General features: G+C 38.3%; 1 protein-coding gene across 12 annotated transcripts in view; it reads right to left on the reverse strand.

The window, feature by feature from the left end:
• camta1a (calmodulin binding transcription activator 1a) overlaps positions 1–18164 on the reverse strand; it is a 381282-nt gene extending 363118 nt beyond the window's left edge. For 10 of the 12 annotated variants that reach the window (XM_059528095.1, XM_059528090.1, XM_059528088.1 and 7 more), the window contains exons 1-2: positions 17882–17957; positions 14121–14222 (exon numbers count right to left, since the gene is read on the reverse strand). In XM_059528095.1, coding sequence (XP_059384078.1) covers positions 14121–14222; positions 17882–17906 — 127 coding nt within the window. In that variant the 5' untranslated portion in view covers positions 17907–17957. Of the gene's footprint in view, positions 1–14120; positions 14223–17881 lie in introns of all 12 variants that reach the window. The other 2 variants (XM_059528089.1, XM_059528091.1) reach the window with 2 other exon arrangements.
• Positions 18165–20438: the final 2274 nt, after the last annotated feature.

Genomic DNA, 20438 nt, shown 5'->3' on the forward strand with positions numbered 1-20438 from the left:
AAACAGCATAAATCAGTGATGATCCTAACATAAATACATGTAAAGAGTGTGTGTAGTTAAGATTAAATTTAATTTATATACTTACTGAATTATGCTTTCCAGTGAGTAGGGTTTGATCAGTCTCTGTAACATCAGAACAGGATTTACACATTACTGATGATTTATGATCAAACTGAGGCACCTATTAAGTTAAGTTAAGGTATCCAACAATTTTTATCAACACTAGTAAAATGTAAATTAACTCGTTAAATTTTTTTAACTTTATCTCATTAAATTACTTAACGAGCCGTCTGTAGAAAGCAGCATTAACAAGCTGATCGATAATGATTATTAAACATGTTTTTAAACTCAATTTACAAAATAGTCTCATCAGTTTACAATGTGTAAAACTTTAACAAGTCAGTCGTTTACTTGGATTATGTTAAACAAGTAACGTTACACTTTAACCACAATGAACAGCGTTTATCCATAAGGTACTTACACTTCAAAACAGCGGCGTCACGATTTTCCGTTATTTTCGAATATGAGTATGACGAGTCCTCTCCCGTGGCCTCATGGGATAGAGTAGTGCCCATCCTATGCATACTACGGAATTCGGGCGGAAGTAGTAGGCCATCCGGGTACATTTCGCCTACTGTTTTTCGAATACTAAGAATTCGGACATACTACTGGCTTCGCATACTGTTTTTCGCCTACTATATAGTATGGAAGTATGCGATTTCGGACGCGACCAGAGACAAAAAAATGAAAGAAATTAAAGGAAGAAAAGACTCCATTGATTCTTGCACAGAAAATGATTTTTAGTAGCATAAGGCACACTCCACAACCTTAGCACAGGCTCCACTCTTCACCATAGTGGAACCCCACAAAGCACATCAACAACTCCCAACATAACAAAACATTACAGAGATAAAAACAAGTCTCTCCCTTTTCTCATATTGCTTAAAAACACATAAAAATAGCACTTAATTTCAACAATAATTCTCCCTTTTAAGTTCCTTGCAAAGCATATTGGGAGATGGAAATCCCAAGCCTAGTTTTAGCAAGCTATGCTAAGTAGCTATGTTAATGCTAGGAAAAAAGATTAATCCCAAATCGATTAACTAAAATTCTGTTTTACAAAAGTAACTGGATTGCACACAATTTAGTTTCCAAAAATGTCATAAAAGTTCATTTTTAATGAAGTACACTGAGAAAGCAAATGTTAAAGGATGCTTATGACAAGTGTAAAGGGGCTCAAATGGCATAAGGGTGAGTAGAGTCCTATGAAATCTCTTTAATTTTTACCCAAATTATATTTCAATTTCTCTGTATTCTGCTTCTGGAATCTATTTGGTTTCATTTAATTTTATAATAAAACAAGTGTCTAATTTAACAACATGCCAATGAACAATGTTAGCATTACTATTTAGGGTTGACTGATATATCAGTACCAGTCATATTCTATATTTAACTGTACATGCTAATTAATGCATACCAGGGCTCCAGACTGCGACCAAATGTCATTTTTTTTTCTGCTGCACTGAAAATCCTGCTACTCGTTTGAATTGCGCAGCACGGACCGTTTAACAGCTGGCAAACAAACTTGTATTCACACTAGCAGTGACAGCGCTGCATTTCACCAGGGGCTGGCGTTGAGGTTGCTAGTGGGCATTCTCTCTATTGGTTGCCTTGACAGCAAATCAGGTTTCTTGACATTAAATACAAACATTTTGGAGGCAAAAGACTAAATATAATATAAATATAAATTAAATCCGTAGATACAAATAAAAATGAATACGAAACAGAGCCTTCTCTGGACATGCTCCATCTGTCGCCAATGCCAACTGTCGCACTTGCCAGAAATTGCCAGTTCTCCATTAAAATGAATGGGATTGTGTTGCTTTGTCACTTGTAGTGTGAACAGGGCATTACTCAGGAACCAAAGTTGATTTCGCAACACTATTATAGCACAGTGCTGCCAGATCTAGTGAAAGCCTTTGAACTCGCCGCTTAATGAATATTAAACTTACTCGCTTACTCCTAGATTTACTGAGAAGCATTCAAATTCTGCAAAGAATTCTCTGTTATAAACCAATCAAACAGCGCTGATGTAGAGAACCAGAAGTAGTAACACTTACTGTAACCATGGTGTTATGGCAGAAATAGTCAAATGTTATAATATTATTAATTAATTAATTAATTTCAGTGTTTGTACAGCCTTTTGAGAGAGAAATTCAAGCAATTTTCAATGACTTACAAGCATTTCACACAACTGTTTCCAGCACTTTAAAGCTCCTAAATTATCCTATTTGAATGTTATTTTGAATGGGATGATCAAACTGTGGTGAACCAATGCTTATGTAAAATTAAAAAAATACAACAAATTACCACTATCCAACGAGGATACAAAGGAGAGTGGAGGACGGTTGAATGGACGGTTAAGACAGCTGACTCCACTGTGTGACCGTCTCTCTTACACATGCGCACATGCGCGCACAAACATTATTGAAAATTCAATAGCACATAATTAAACTAATAACAAAACATACTTACAGTAGCTGATTCAAAGGTACCAGACTGTCGTAGCAAAGTCAGAATTACCTCCTCTCCTAGGTTCACAAAACGATCTTCCATAAAATGTGTTGCTGTTCTGTTGTAAGTAATCTTAAAGATTCCTAAATGCACCTACTTTCGGAAGGCCAAATAAAGTGATTTTGCTTTCGCCTAGATACATACAGCTTCTCCCTGATATGGATGCTTCAACACTAACTGCAGTTACTGAAACCACGCCTTCTTTCTTTGCGTGAACATTTGGGCGGCATTACACAAATATTTCCACATAGTGACATAGACATATGGGGGCGTGTTTGAATGAGCTGTTTTAGGGGGGATTGGCTTTGATAAAGAATATATCTTTGGATTTAAGACTTTAGTCTTTGCAACTTTACAGATCTTCAAAAGGAAAAATTGCAACATATGACCCCTTTAAGTAAGGGAAATGAGAATAATTAACTAGACACACCTGGAACAAATGATCATAATTTAACATGAGGGAAAACTGGGTCATGGAACACGTGAGGGGAGAAAAACACAACACAAGACAGGAACAGAGTCTGACATTACTCCCCCCTCCCAGAAGGCACGTCCATGGGGTTGGGCGCTCTGGTGGCCTCTCAGGTCAGGCTTACAGGGACAGTCGGCCTCTAGGGCAGTAGACGTTCCGGGACCCATGGCAGATCAGATAGACTAGGACACCATGGCAGAGCAGGCAGGCTAGGAAGCTATGGTGGAGCAGGCAGACTCAGAAGAAACAGTTCAGGAGGCCATGGTGGAAAAGAGAACTCCTTGGCACTCTGCCCGGCCACCACAGACGGACCCCTAGACTCTGGGACTGGAGCCCTCTCTGGGCTAAACTCGGGGACTGGAATTCTCTTTGGGCTTAACTCGGGGGCTGGTGCCCTCTCTGGGCTAAACTCAGGGATAGGAGCCCTCCATAGGCTAAAATTGGGGACAGGAGCTGACACTGTAACGAGTTCTGGGGCTGGAGCCGACACTGGAGCGAGCTCTGGGGCTGGAGCAGACACTTGGTGCGAGCTCTGGTGCTGGAGCTGACACTGGAGTGGACCTAAAGGCTAGAGTCAACAGCCTTTTCCTCCTCAGATTCCTCATTTGGTTGGGGTAAAAGGTGTGGTCGACGGGCTTGAGAGTGAGACTGAAGCAGCCAGCGGGCTTGACAATGGCACAGCCGACGGAGCTGTCTGCTGAGTGGCTGGTGGGCCTGTCTGAGGAATGGCCCGCAGGCTGGTTCTGGCTCCGGGCCAGATGCTCTCCAGACACTGGAGGATCCCTTCCCTCCAGCTTAGTCCCGTGGTGTCTGGGAGGTCCATGGGACGATGGTAATTGGCCCCATGCCAGAACAGAGAGTTGATAATGGCATCACCTAAAGCCATCGCCGCGGTGAGCCCGCAGTACTCCCGGGCATACTAGACAAAGGGGAGATCCTTACAGGCTAGGGCATTAAAACGGGTGGCAATTTCCTTGCAGCGGGGAGAAACGAATGAGGAAAACAAAAGATTTTTCAAAAGGAAAATAAAAACACAGGGAGAAGGGCTGCCGCTTACCATCTGTAGGTCGGGTCTTCTGTCACAATGTGCCTACTGTGTAGCAACGAGGAGGCGAAGGAGCGCAGAAACACAGGAGATCCAGAAGCATAATACACTTTATTTTCTTCAACACAAGGGAACACACACGTATCACATGGAGATGACATTTAAACCGTTAGTTCACCCAAAAATGAAAATTATGTCATTAATAACTCACCCTCATGTCGTTCCAAACCAGTAAGACCTCCATTTATCTTCGGAACACAGTTTAAGATATTTTATATTTAGTCCGAGAGCTCTCAGTCCCTCCATTGAAACTGTGTGTACGGTATACTGTCCATGTCCAGAAAGGTAAGAAAAACATCATCAAAGTAGTCCATGTGACATCAGAGGGTCAGCTAGAATATTTTGAAGCATCGGAAATACATTTTGGTCTAAAAATAGCAAAACCTACGACTTTATTCAGCATTGTCTTCTCTTCCGTGTCTGTTGTGAGAGAGTTCAAAACAAAGCAGTTTGTACGAATCATTCGATGTAACCGGATCTTTATGAACCAGTTCACCAAATCGAACTGAATCGTTTTAAACGGTTCGCGTATCCAATACGCATTAATCCACAAATGACTTAAGCTGTTAACTTCTTTAATGTGGCTGACACTCCCTCTGAGTTCAAACAAACCAATATCCAGGAGTAATTAATGTACTCAAACAGTACACTGACTGATCTGCTGTGAAGAGAGAACTGAATATGAACACCGAGCCTGTCCATGTCCACTGTCTGGACATGGACAGTATACCTAAGAGCTCTCGGACTACAACCCATATTCCGGAAAAGTTGGGACGTTTTTTAAATTTTAATAAAATGAAAACTAAAGGAATTTCAAGTCACATGAGCCAATATTTTATTCACAACAGAACATAGATAACATAGCAAATGCTTAAACTGAGAAATTGTACACTTATCCACTTAATTAGCTCATTTAAAATGTAATGCCTGCTACAGGTCTCAAAAAAGTTGGCACGGGGGCAACAAATGGCTAAAAAAGCAAGCAGTTTTGAAAAGATTCAGCTGGGAGAACATCTAGTGATTAATTAAGTTAATTGATATCAGGTCTGTAACATGATTAGCTATAAAAGCTTTGTCTTAGAGAAGCAGAGTCTCTCAGAAGTAAAGATGGGCAGAGGCTCTCCAATCTGTGAAAGACTGCGTAAAAAAATTGTGGAAAACTTTAAAAACAATGTTCCTCAACGTCAAATTGCAAAGGCTTTGCAAATCTCATCATCTACAGTGCATAACATCATCAAAAGATTCAGAGAAACTGGAGAAATCTCTGTGCGCAAGGGACAAGGCCGGAGACCTTTATTACGTGGTCTTCGGGCTCTCAGATGACACTGCATCACTCATCGGCATGATTGTGTCAATGACATTACTAAATGGGCCCAGGAATACTTTCAGAAACCACTGTCGGTAAACACAATCCGCCGTGCCATCAGCAGATGCCAACTAAAGCTCTATCATGCAAAAAGGAAGCCATATGTGAACATGGTCCAGAAGCACCGTCGTGTCCTGTGGGCCAAGGCTCATTTAAAATGGACTATTTCAAAGTGGAATAGTGTTTTATGGTCAGACGAGTCCAAATTTGACATTCTTGTTGGAAATCACGGACGCCGTGTCCTCCGGGCTAAAGAGGAGGGAGACCTTCCAGCATGTTATCAGCGTTCAGTTCAAAAGCCAGCATCTCTGATGGTATGGGGGTGCATAAGTGCATACGGTATGGGCAGCTTGCATGTTTTGGAAGGCTCTGTGAATGCTGAAAGGTATATAAAGGTTTTAGAGAAACATATGCTTCCCTCCAAACAACGTCTATTTCAGGGAAGGCCTTGTTTATTTCAGCAGGACAATGCAAAACCACATACTGCAGCTATAACAACAGCATGGCTTCGTCGTAGAAGAGTCCGGGTGCTAACCTGGCCTGCCTGCAGTCCAGATCTTTCACCTATAGAGAACATTTGGCGCATCATTAAACGAAAAATATGTCAAAGACGACCACGAACTCTTCAGCAGCTGGAAATCTATATAAGGCAAGAATGGGACCAAATTCCAACAGCAAAACTCCAGCAACTCATAGCCTCAATGCCCAGACTAGGGCTGTCGCGATAACCGCAAAATTGTAATACTGCGCTATTGACAAGCAAACCGCAGAGGAAAGATAGCAACCGCAGAAACCGCGGCAACCGCAGTGTTCAGGTTTTTTTTTCTTTTGCTGTGGCCTTATTGGTTTTTTTTCAATTTGTCACTGTGCATTCAATGTTAAATAAATTATATTAATGATACAATATGGTCACGACTGTAATTTTCTCGTGAGCCGTTGTAGCTTTATGGTGCTTCGCTAGTTTTGAATAGGCCGGCTGAAACGATGGGAGGCGCTCGATCTCGTCCCAAAACCTAATGTCACGTTGCCAGTTTGGGAACATTTTGGCTTTCAACCCAATGAAAAGGACGAGCCAGCGAATATAGATGAGCCAATATGCAAAATGTGCTGCAAAAAAGGTTCCTGTGACACTGCAATAGGCTACATCTAATTTGAGGTCATCGGGACATTCTAAAACGCTTAACGGGAAAAACGCTTAATGTGGTTTAATGTACCAATACAGTGATATTAACAGACCAAACTCACTAAACATCATATTAATAAAGTATATTATCTACAAAAAATCAGATGATCCCTGAATATGAATTCAACGCGTTTAATAACACGTTAAGCCTTTTCCGCTCATAGAAAACCATCATAAGGCTTAACGTGTTATTAAACGACTTGCATTCATATTCAGGGATCATCTGTTTTTTTGTTTTGTTTTTTGTACATTGTATACTACTTTATTAGTATAATGTTTAGTGAGTTTGGTTTTTAAAAATCACTGTCTTAGTACATTAAGCCACATTAAGCGTTTTCTTATAACGGTTTTCTATGGGAGGAAAAGGCTTAACGTGTTATTAAACGAGTTGCATTCATATTCAGGGCTCATCTGATTTTTTATAGATAGTATACTTTATTAGTATGATTTTTAGTGAGTTTGGTCTGTTAATATCACTGTCTTAGTACATTAAGCCATGTTAAGCATTTTAGAGTGTCCCCTGTCATCCAGCACAGCTGCCCCCTCAAGCATCAGGTCGCGGAGCAACATCAAAAAGAACAGCTGAGACCGGCCGACAGTTAGGAGTAGCTGAAGCCTTTGCGAAATCTGTAAAATACAGCCGTGAAAGTAACAGGCATACCTGCTGAAGTCACGGACAACCTCTGCGTCAGTGCCCATACCCAAGAGAGCGTGAGCAGATAACGAGCTCACACACGCTATCTGCTTGAGGAGTGCATCGACTCCAGCGCGAATCCACTGTCCTGGTGGGCCAGTGGTGACGCGATAATCAGTCTAGATTTCCGCTGCTGTCCAAAGTCGCGCGCACATACATGTAATACATGTTAGAACTTGATTTCTTAAAAAAAAAAAAATTATTGGAAAACGCATGTTCTTGTTGCTGTTTGGCATTTAAAAATAAATAAAAATGTTTTAAAACGTCTCTGTCAGTTAAAAAAAGCAACAATATATGCTACATAACTCAACGATAGAGCTTTGTATGCAGCAAAATCAGGATAAATTAGGTATGTAAAAAAAAAAAAAAAAAAAAAACGGCGGTAATACCGTATATCGCGCTATTGAGCCACCCATAATAACCGCAGGGGAAATTTCTTAACCGCGACAGCCCTAGCCCAGACGTCTTCAAACTGTTTTGAAAAGTAAAGGAGATGCTACACCATGGTAAACATGCCCCGTCCCAACTATTTTGAGACCTGTAGCAGAAATCAAAATTGAAATGAGCTCATTTTGTGCATAAAATTGTAAACTTTCTCAGTTTAAACATTTGCTATGTTATCTATGTTCTATTGTGAATAAAATATTGGCTCATGTGATTTGAAAGTCTTTTAGTTTTCATTTTATTAAAATTTAAAAAACGTCCCAACTTTTCCGGAATTCGGGTTGTAAATCTAAAATATCTTAAACTGTGTTCCGAAGATAAATGGAGGTCTAAATGGTTTGGAACGACATGAGGGTGAGTTACTAATGACATAATTTTCATTTTTGGGTGAACCAACCCTTTAAGACTCGACAGACTGAACCGACTAGAGCTTAAGTACACAGGGAAAAGAGGATAATTAACTAGACACACTTGGAACAAATTATCATAATTTACGATGAGGGAAAACACAACACAAGACAGGAGTCTGACAATCGTCTTATCAGTCATTCATTTATACTTTTTCCTTTAAATTTTGAAATTATAAAATAACAATTATAAAATCACTATTATAGAATATCAAATCAAGAAATCAGATTTTGTTGTTGTTGTTGTTTATGAAGTAAAAAATGTCACAAAGTGCTTTGAAAAACAAACTTTTCTTGAATTTGCAACTAAATCACACATAATCACTGAATTTGTTGGTCAGTTTCATATAAAACTATAGAAGAATAATGGTACATTTAATAAGAGTAAAATATATATATTTTTTACATAAAAGGTGTGCCATTAAATTTTCTGCTTGTGCTCCTAAAAATTTTCAGTCAGGTGCTACAGTGCTCCCAGTAAAAATAGTAAGTATGGAGCCCTGCATACCTAAATATTTATTTTTTTATGGTTTTTTTTATTTGTTTAGACAAAATAGCATCACATTTTAATATTGGTTATTTGTTTTTTATAGACATTTAGAATTTCCCCTGCATACATTTTTTTCATATAATTTAATCACAGTCTTTTGCATTATACACTTTTACTATGCTATACTGTTATACTATAACTATTTATTTATTGGGATTCATTTAATTCAAAACTTTTCTGTGAAATTCTTATTCTACTATTTTTCTGTCTGTGTTTTTCACAGAAATCACAGCCCCCAAGTGTGACAAAATTTTGAAAGACACATGGGTTTTGAGAAAATCACTGTACTTGTGTGTTATTGAACATTCTAAAGCAATGTAACGGCCAATGAGATAGCTCTGATAGCTCTGCTGGGCAACTTATTTAGATGTAGCTTCTGAGACATTATGGATTAAGAATAGACAAGCATACAAGGCTTAAAGTACAAGCGACAGGCATGTGTGCACAAGGCCCACCAGCAAATACGAGACAGCTGTTAGAAAAGCCAAGCAGAATTACCACAGACATACAATGAATTAATATGGATAAAAACAGTTTTACAGACTTCTGATTTCCTCCATTTACACTCCATTTTATGACTGATATTCCACTTACTAACTCTCCAGTGAATAAGTTTATCTAATCTGAGAGACAGATTCACCACGTACAATCATAAACATGTTTGAAATCACCACATCAATAAATCAATGTCTCAAAATAAACCATCAATTTTCTTAAACAGATGTCAAACTAGTAACAAATGGTTACCTGGAACAAGGCCCAATGCTAAATTATCACTTCACTGAGAGTACATTGTAAGAAGCCAGACCTTGCTATTATCTTGAAAAGAAAAAAAAAAGAAGAATGGAATGAGGCATAATAGCAAAAGCCCTCTGAACCAGCATAATGTTGACTAATCATCTACTACTATTCAGTGGCAATCAGTTACACTTAGTGTGATAGTTGTGAGAAGAAGTAAGAAAATGATTCTTGGCACGACTGACTGTGAGTGACTGAACATCTCTTGAGGGATAATAAAGAGAACCACATCATAAACCTTTTAGACCTGGCGTCCATTAATATGAATGTGCATGTGACTCTGCTTTAGATCTTGTCGATGAAAAGTTGTATGTTTAACAGACATTCATATTTTTATTTTAGAAAAATAAAGAACATGGACGATAGACATAATGGCACTTTAGCCAAAGTGCAAAAATAATGGTCCTTTAAAACTTTTTTATATAAACAGGCATCTCAAAACAGTTTGATAGATTTAGGCCATCCTTAAAAATATTCTTGTTTGCCGTAACCCGACCGACCCTGTCAATTTAGGAGCGACTCAAATTTTATTTTTATTTTTTTACTTTTAGTCCGACCGACTTGCCGGTTGTAAATTTGCGTTAAGACCGACCAATTTTTTTTTTACTCTTCAAACAACTAATACAAAAACAATAAAATAATATTAATTATATTTTAGTAAGTATTGTAAATATATAAATTGCCTAGGCCTACATACAAACGAAGTCCACGTTCTTTCTTTAAAAAAAACCCTGTGACGTCATCTATGTTTACACGGATGTCGCCTGTGCGTTTGCTTCTTCTCATACTCTCATTCACTGTCAGAATCAATGGTTCACGCTTGGTATTGATGGCTGCAGCTGCAGTAAACAAAATGTTTGCGGTCACTGTTCAAAGTCATACGGGTTCGGGCACCATAATACATCTAAAAAATTAATTAAAACAGCTCGACACCGCTTTAACTTAACACGAAGTCCTGGAAAAACAGTGCCCAGATCTTTTGCCATCCCTTCTCCCGTCTAAAACCTTGACTGTGTCGACCGTCACTTTATGTTCAAATATCTATTGCACGAATCGATTGGACAAACCAACACAAGTTTCGAAAACGATAATAGGAAATTTTTTTTTTTTTTTGAGCGCGTCACACAGCAACTGCAGCTTCGGACACTCACGCATAACAGCAAATAATACTTCTGCACAATGTTGCTCTTTTTACAACAGAAATGTGAATTCTGCTGGTATTCAGACAGTCTCATGCATACAGATACAGATTCGGGCTAGAATCGCCTATGCAACTTTTTGTTGTTGTTGAAATTTCTAATCGTAAACACAGCCATGTTGAAGCCTGCAGTAAATGTTTTGCATTGTTATGGTGGTCCACTTTGCTTATTGTTTTTCGAGAATGTTGCACTCCTGTTTGTCATTGTGCACGAAACTTCATGCCAATAAATCATCAGAAATATTGGTCTTTACCAATATATTGAACCTTTACATTCATCCTGCCTGTTGTCTGTGGATTTACCTATATTTGGTGTTATTTTCCGTATAAAACGTATTTAGACATGCAAAATCGATTTTTACAATCGATTCAATGAACACTTGTCTCTCAAATCAAACAGGATTTTTTTCACAAAAGTGACAACCCAAGAAAGCAAAGTAAACTGTCTCTCATTTGTAGGTTGCATTGACATCTAGCTGTGGATGCAAGTAAAACAGTATAACAGTACCTCATTTTTTTCTTCTCACCTGAAATTCATGCAATAAACATGTTTTTGACAAAGATTTAAATTTGTTTTGGTCTATATAGCCTGCATCAAAATGAGGTTTGCAATTATACGCCCGAAGTCACGGGTTGAAGACCCAGTCAGTGACGTCACAATATGCTAATTTGTTTAAATCCATACCTACATAACCACCATCACCAAAATTTCCTTTTTTTTTTTTACATTGAAACTTGAAAAAAAAATATATAGACCTATCTACCGACCCTTTTTTTTTTTAATTTACTATTACTACAAACCAAAATATTTTCAAGGATGGCCTTATTGTAATTTAAACTGATTTGTATGTATAAGTCCTATTTCAACTGTAGCTTTACAACTTTGGCCTTTAAATGTTCATTTTTGATTCCATTTTTTTCTGTCCAAAAATGTAAATCTAAAGGAAACAATCCACACTCCTGTACACAGTTTGCAGCATACAATGCTTTGTGGTCTTTTACTGTGTTGTTGTGAACAGACAATTAATCAGTGCCATCTCTTTAAATATATATTACATACTTTGTTTTCCATGCTTTGCTTTTTGATAAATCAATGTTTTATTAATTGCAAAAACCTAGTCTTTGCTGAGCTAAAGGATGATGGTGTCTAAATTAAGGACCACAAACAACATCATATCAGCATCTCTCTTCCACCTGATTATGTTCTTGTTCAACTTTTTGATGTATTAGAAAGCAGTAATATTGTCTGTAAAATGACGGACAACAAAGTGAGCTCATATTAGAAGCATAATGTGTTATAAAGAATACATTAATAATGTGAACCAGATATGTGTGGACAAACAGTCTGCCTTCACTGTCTTTGAATCCTGCTAGTATATGGCCATAAGAAATACTTGAGACACTTTCTATTTTTCAATATTTGCCCTGAATCCTCAGACTAGACAAACTACGCAGCAGTGTTCGGCTGTGTCTGCCCATAGTGCTGTTTGTCAGGCTGGCTATAGCCACTGTGACAAATCACCAGCAGGCAGCCTTGCTAAAACACTGATGTGGTTTAATGGGTGATGTCCGAGACTTGGGTACATCTGATGAGCTCTCAGCAGACATTAGTGACCAGCCATATCCACTAGAGCGACCACAATTCTGGCTGAAGTTTGCCTGTTTTGTATTTCTCTTTCACATAGTAAAAAATAATTTCTAAACAAAATCTAGACTATGCAGCCTTTTTGGTTCAATGCTGCCTAAATTGTTACAAACATTTCATCAAAAAGTTGTCAGCATTCAGATACAGTAGGAGGCTGGCCTAAATCCACAAAGCCCAAAACAGCAACTTAATTCAGCTACCAAAGTGCCTGCAACAAAATGAAGAGAAAAACGAGCCTTCTTATGTATTTTCAACCTCAGCCAAGCTCACCCATCCATGAAAATCCCATCTCAGGGAGAGAGGAGGTGAAGACCTGTGTGCACACTCAAATTCACTCGCACACAGCAGACAGTAAAGGACACGCCGCCAGATCCTCACTAAAGCCCTTTATCCTTATCATAACTACTCCCACAATTACTCACATGAGTGGTTTACCTGTTTCCGCCAAGCCGTGCTGCATTGTTACTGTCCTAGTGATACGAAAACCTCTAGGCACCAAACATTAACTGGGCCGCTACAGACAGGCACACACAGCAGTTACATCATGCTGGAGTATGAGAATGTGAGATGCAATACTTAAAGCGTAGACAGATACACAGGGCGGCATGCTCACATATATACACACACCGTCTGAAATAATATCAACATGACTGCAAACAGCCGCTTCTGCCATTTACTTTACATCTCTGGGCATGTTCATTAAAATCTTTGAGCTTTGAAATGGCAAGGACTCACTCAATGGCATAATGAGCAGACAGCATAACAAGAAGATGAGGCTGATTTAACTCCACTTACAAATTTACACAAAAAATGAACAGGCTTAATCACACAGATCAACTAAGTGTTCAGAGGTGCCAAGAGAGAAGATATACTGCCTATTAAACATGAGAACAGAGCCACCTCTAGGGTAACCAGAGCTCCATATAACACACAAAGCTGTATTAACATGCACATGATCCCACAACAAATGCTTTATGCTTAAAGTCCAACATAAAATATGCATGTTTTATACTCTAAGGGGAAATGTGTCAAGTAGTGTTGACAAATCCTTTCAACAAATAGTAGAGCTCAGTCTTGCTGCACTATTGGATGAATGTTTTTCAAAGTCAACGCTAGCATTTAAAGCACAGGGGCTGCATACACACTGCAGATACATTTGTTGTCAGCTCACCTTTTAGTGCTTAAATCTGTTCTGTACACACAGAGTTCAGTCTTTTATGGGATTGACAACCACATTCTACAACAGAATTAAGTTCCAAAAAAATTAGGTTGTGACAACCGCATTTAAAAAAATCCTATGCAGTGCGTAAAGAATTTAACTAAACAACTAGTTATTAATGACGTATTTTAAAATGTATCACAGTTGTGTCTCTCTTCCGTATGTGCCATATTTAAATGCAACTGTCACTCCTGAAGCTTAACAGTGTGTACATAACCAAGGTGTGCCAGATCTTACCCACCCACTGTCACTTTCAGTTACTAACAACACATCTGATATCGACAGAGTACCCCCTTCAAAGCACTGAATCATCACAGAAAGCCCCAACATGAAGTCCCAAGAGAGGAGAGGACGACAAATGAAATCAAGAGGTAAATAAATGAATCGATGGATGAATAATAGATTAGGCAGCAAGTGGCCCCTTCGAGCAATGCCACGAATGCAATATTAATAAGCAGCTCTTACTGTTCGTCTCTGTGTCATCACTGACACTCTTAGGAGGACCATGGGCCGAATAACACACAGCTGATCTGTACATTCGATCCGGATTACGGATTTTCTTCAGTCCTTCAGGAAGCAAAGAGAGAGTGGAGAAGAAAAAAAAAAGAATTCTGGGAAAAGTACACATTCCCGGATGTACAACTTTGATTTAATTTTTATTTCCCCCATGCACATAGCAGGAACTTTTACCAGGGTCAGCAGTGTGGCATCTGCCGAACCCCAGTCTCCCTCCCATCAGCAAGCCCATGCATCCCAAATGTGTCCATCTCCATGCTGAAGAACACCTCTCCCAAACAATATGCACCATTCGGCCTCCAAGTTCAGTATGCCTATTTGCTTCTCCCCCTTTTTTTTTTATCAAGCGCATTCAGGGGTGCATTTAAAGGAATTACTTTGGCCTAAGGTGCTGCCTTGTGGGGAGAAAATGCTATTTCATTTGCAGGCAGGGGTATGGACGAGGAATGTAAAAGCACCCCTTGTAACTTCAGATCGCATGCACATTTTCATTAACTATAAAAAATGCCATAGTTGGCTCCAGCTGTTAATGGTTAAAAGTGTTACACTGCCAAGAGAGAAAACAATCTATCTAGACCAATGTATATACAGTAGTAACTCCAATGTTAACTGGTTTGTTCAAAATCACCTGACTTGTGCGTGTTTGCCTTGTTTCTTGTATTTTTTTTACTTTCACCTCAGTCTTGCTGATAAATCTGTAGGTGCTGAAATAAACAGTCAAGAAACTGCTTCTAACAGGTAGCAATGAGGGCAGCAATCAAATTCATTGTGGTCCCAGGGCTGTTTGGTGAGGCTCAATTTTAGTAAGCTACACCAATCGATGAACTTGATGTGTGTTTCTGTGTGAGGCAGGTAAGAAAGGATCGAGACAAGTTGAAAGGATCTGTTATGACTCCCCAGGAAGAAGTGGCATCTCCACCTATCTCTGTCATTCACTAATTCATTTAAAAAATTTAAAATCTCAAAGCATATTTTCAAACTAAGGAAAATGACTATGCAGATATCTTTAAAAGTAAATTTTCTACATAATGCCTCGATATGTTACAACTCCCTCTTTGAAGAGCTTGTATCCTTCCTGCTTCTACTAATAGTCAGTTGTTGTGATAAACAGGACCCTAGTCTCTGAATGAACCACCAAATTCAAATAGACGTGTGTAAAAATGGGCACCAACATCAAAAAAAATTAAATAATCTGTTATCATTTACTTATATTTGTGTTTCACAGAAGAAAGAAAGTCAGCTTTGGAACTTAATGAAAGTGAGATTTTATCGTTTTTGGGTTAACTGTGCTTTTAAATGTACAGTTCCTTCGCACATCTCAATCCACAGTCGCTACCTTCCATAGGTACAGTCCCATTTCCTGGCAATCTAAAATATGAGCTAGGTCATATCACGAGACAGAAGAACTCTATGGGGTGTGTGAGACATTAACCATGTTTTCATAGCAGCCTCCAGCTAAGAACAGCCTGTCCTTATGTGCAAAAAACCCTGCCAAATAATAAGGCCCTGGAGAACTGTGCTCTATGCAAACATTTTAAATGCTTCAAGGACAAAAGGTTAAAATACAGGCAACAATCAGTGCTAAAATGAATGGTGTGCACCACGTATAATGGCAAACTATATGCTGAAAGTGAATAGGCCTAGAAATTAAATATAACACACTGCTGGCTATATGGGACTCTGAATTTAGTTGTAGCCATACGGTGCAGAGCACTCTATACTACTGTGGAGGTATGGAACACTAGCTCCTCCCCCATACATTGACCTGACAAGCATGACAAAAATAACCAAGCCTGTTCTGCAATGGGAGACACAAGTCGGGGTTTCTAAAAAGCTCTTGGCTACTGAGATGCATTGGCAGGAAGCAGGCCAGTCTGACACGTTTCAAAGCTTGTTGTGTTTGTTTGCATCTGAAATGCACACACAGACATGCAGAGATAGACAAACACATGCACACATCCACAATCACACACATACACACACAAAGAAAGATCTAGTTTAGGTAGTTAGCCTCAGTGCTGTTTTGAAAACAAACGTAGATTTAAATGTATGGTAATGCTTGTATTCTTAGCTGACACGGTGTTAAAAATATAATAGTGAACATTTAGGAAGCTCAATACCACCCCCTTGTGGATTTCTGTATGTTCGGATCCCTGTGTTTGTCTGGAGTCATGTTTTAATACCAGTTTATATTAGGATAATGTATTCTATCTATAGTTTATCAAAATGCATTATTTACTACACAAGAGTGAGGTTTTATTATCAAACTTATCTTTCACCTTCTACTTGGCTATTCACCATCATAAAAATTGACAATTCATCATCACACCATGATTTATCATCTCGTTTTGCTGTCTTTAAAGGTTCCCTAGAGGCTAGATTGTTGACTATCAAAAACGATTTATAGACTGATTTTTTATTTTTATTTTAGCCAAATATATATATATATATATATATATATATATTTTTTTTTTTTTTTTTTTTTTTTTAAATATGTTATCACGATTTCCCCAAATAAAGTTTATTTTAACTCAATGTCGCCACCTTGTGGTTAATAAAACCATCATTTGCTTTGATCTCACACTGCCGGTGAATTACAAACAAAAAAATCCTCGCAACTAATGACGACTTGCCAAACCCTCGTTGTGTATACGTTTTATATTCAAGGAAATCTGTCATATGAGCTGGTGGCAGCTTGACACAACTGTTCAAAATGTAATTCTGGTCAAAGAGATTCAATAATACTAAAAACAACTACGTCTGACTAATAATTAAAAATCGTATTACAGACAAATTTAGCAGCGAAATACTTTGGAAATGCATTGCGATGCAACTGTATTAGAGTGAAACCAACTCGTAGCCTTATTCATTCAAGAGACAAATCTGAAAAGTATTCGAAACAGTGTTAAAGAGAAATTGTAATGTATAATCTTCAATAACACCTTTTTTTCTTCCTGGTATAAGAATAACATTTCATTTTGCGTTATGGTCGCCACATTATATTTTCGGTTATACAAGAATCTAGTTCCGAGATTTAAACTGCTGCTTATGTATATCTGACGTAAAGGGGGCAAATTGGTATAGAAGAATGTGTCCTTTAATTTCTAAGTGAAATAGCTTTTACCATACATTACAAAACCGCAAAAAAGAAGGTCAGTTGGAGTCTATGGACGCGTGAAAGTGACCGAGAGGTAAAAAACCTACTATTAAACAAGCTTACCAGCAGTATTTTTGTGACTCTTGGCTGTAAGGTAGTTTTAGGTCAAACCGCGGTCTCCAGAACTCTATCCCAGCCAACTCAGAAACAATTTACGCAACCGAGGAAGCTTGGTAAATCGAAAAAAGAAGTTAGAAATCGACAGTCGTTGCGGCTCACAAGTTTTGCTTTGAGTGCGACCGTTAGGTTGAAGGAAACGGAGCGCGAGCCGGATTTTTTAAAATTTCAGAGGCGCTCGCGCTTTTGCTCCGGATTGTTTTTAAATATGTGTGATGCACATTGCTGGCTAGCTACCGATGCTGGCTGGCTAGGGTGATGTGATGTGATGTCTCCGTGCTGGAATAACGAGTGTGTGAGGATAAACACAGAGGCTTTACTATCCCAAAAGCTCCTGGGTTCTCAACTGGCGGCTCTTCCCTGTCTGACTCCAAATTTTTCCCCTCGCACACTCTTGTCGTACAAGTAAAAAATATGACCGATGTTTCTGACTTACCTTCCGGCTTGTTTTCGGCAGCCATTTCCCCTCCGCGCGCCACATCCTCCTCCTCCTCTTCACGAGCGTTGGGTACCACGCGCGTTCACGCCGAGGACAGCAGCACGAGAAGCAGGGACTGGAGAGGCAGAGGCGAGTCCAACCGGAGCGCATTCATTGGCTGTCGAACTATGACTGACCAAGTTGTTCTTAAATGGCTTGCGAGAGCAAAGCAAATATCCTCCCCTTCAAAGTGTCTCAGAAAACCATTGGGTAAAGCGTCATGTGTAGATACACCTTAAGAAGACCCGAACCAATCCAAAGTGAGCGCTCTTTAGATGTTCGCGTGCAAATGAAAAGACGATGCAAATGTTTCAAGGTACCAAATTCAACGCAGAAAACGTATTTTTCTGAGCTTTTGCGCTGCCATTTTATTCGTAAGCAATCCACGTACAAATAACGTCAAATTGATGGCCTTTACCCATTTTATTTTATAGCTCTGCTACCAATGCAGTGTAATAATTTTTAGGCTACTGCTCAGATTGAAAACTTTCGACCACGTTGAGTTGAATTTGCAATTAATAAAATCGAGTTGAAAACTCATAAAATCACGTGAAATGGCAGAAAATCATTGTGACACATTCAATGGATGTTGTATGACAAATATGGAAACATTTTTTTACAAATTGCTGATTGCTATAAAGCCATCTGCGTTAAAGCGCAAACGCTGTCTTTTATGTTGTTAAAGCAATGTATGCCATTCGAGATAGATACATAGCAATTCATAGGTTAACCTTGAAGATGAAGCAACATTTGGGCTGAATGCGCTGAAGTGCTGCGCCATGGTGCTGAACGGACAGCTCCAGGTGGCAGCAGCGGTCTACTGTCACAGTGCGCTTTTACGAAAAATATAGCACCCCAGACCTCCTAAATGTGCTATGGTTCATTGAAAGTATCCGAAAAGTATCATACACTGCTGAGCTTGCGAGAGACAGCCTATTCCAATAGTGTATGCATAATGCTGTGGTCTAGGTTCCATTGAATTGCTTAGAAAACCTCAAAACTGCGTTTAGGAATATTGAAGTCGTATTATAACCGAGCTGATTAATTATTCGTTAGATTAAGCATTCGTTAATTGCACTGAGCATATAGATAATGGCTTAAATGCCTCTCTGCCCGCAGCGAATACCCTACATGCAATGTTATCATTAAAGCGTCATCTTTATTGCTCGCAGTTGCTTGATAACACGAGTGCTTTCCAAATCCTTATCTGTTCATTTTCGAAGAGAAAAATCTTGGGTTGTTGAATAAAACATTCTAAATGACCCGTGGAGAAAACATTCGGGCCAGTCTATCAGAGGAAACATCTGGTAATGGAATAAACAAAACATTGTGACTATAAACAACATATGACTGAATAAATCAAGCTCAATGTATATGTAACAAATTTTTAATTTAGGATTAAAAACGTGTTCAGAAGGCTAATAATAATACATAAAGCTCTTGAAAAATGCTGGTTTACCACAGCTTTTGAGGCACTTCAATTCTCTAAGGAACTGAAAATTATACTACAGCACAATTCCTTATGGAACATCTGCAATCTAATTTTGCCAAGTATCACATAAGGATCACACATGACATCCCACAGTGGTCTTCACAGGCTATCTACTTATTACTTATATACCATTAGTCACAACAACATCTTTTTTTCCATCCATTTAACTTATCACAATCATTTCTACTCGATTGTATGACTTTTCGAAGTTGATTTTATTCGTCTGTATTTAAAATCGAATTTGACTTATTTAATGATTGCACACATACTGATATGACACTGATTTATTATTGGCATTTTTTTTCAAACACTAATGGAACTCTGCTTGGATCTGACGTCAACTACAGCCCATTAACTGAATGTTAATTAAGGCCAAAAGAGGGCGCCGAATGACTTTTTAACTGAATAAATTAAATTAAACTACAATGTTGGATGAATGTCTATAATTAATAAAAAAATAAAATAAAAACATCTGCAAGAAACATCTTTGTAGTCTTCAGTTTGAATGTATTTATTATTTTTAGATTTTCTTTGTGTATACTTTTGAATGACGCTCCTTTTAAAGACTATGTTTTGCGTTTGCTTCACGTAAAATGATTTAAATTAGATTATATGTACAACATCCGACCAGTAGACTAATAAAAACACACTTGGGCATTGATAAATTTGAAACGAAAACGAGGAATTGCTTAATATAGAGGAAAACTTTCTAGTGTACAGTAGGTTACATTAAATTAATAGGCTATATATTACATAGCACATAATGTGGTTATAAAATATATAATGTGGCATATTTTATTGGTACATAGATGAGTATGTGAATTTTCCTAACCGAAAAAAAATTGATTATGAACCATAAAAACTTATATTTATGTCGTCTGGACTACTGAACAAACATTTAGTTTATTGTAAATTGCAAAATGCGAAAATAAGTCTCTGTGAAATTTTTACAACATGTTTGTGTCCCCAAAGTGCTACAACACTTGCGGTCTTCACGCACAGACTTTAACTAAATACAGACAG

The sequence above is a fragment of the Carassius carassius genome, chromosome 37 (assembly GCF_963082965.1).
Source record: "Carassius carassius chromosome 37, fCarCar2.1, whole genome shotgun sequence".
In the NCBI taxonomy this organism is placed as follows: domain Eukaryota; kingdom Metazoa; phylum Chordata; class Actinopteri; order Cypriniformes; family Cyprinidae; genus Carassius; species Carassius carassius.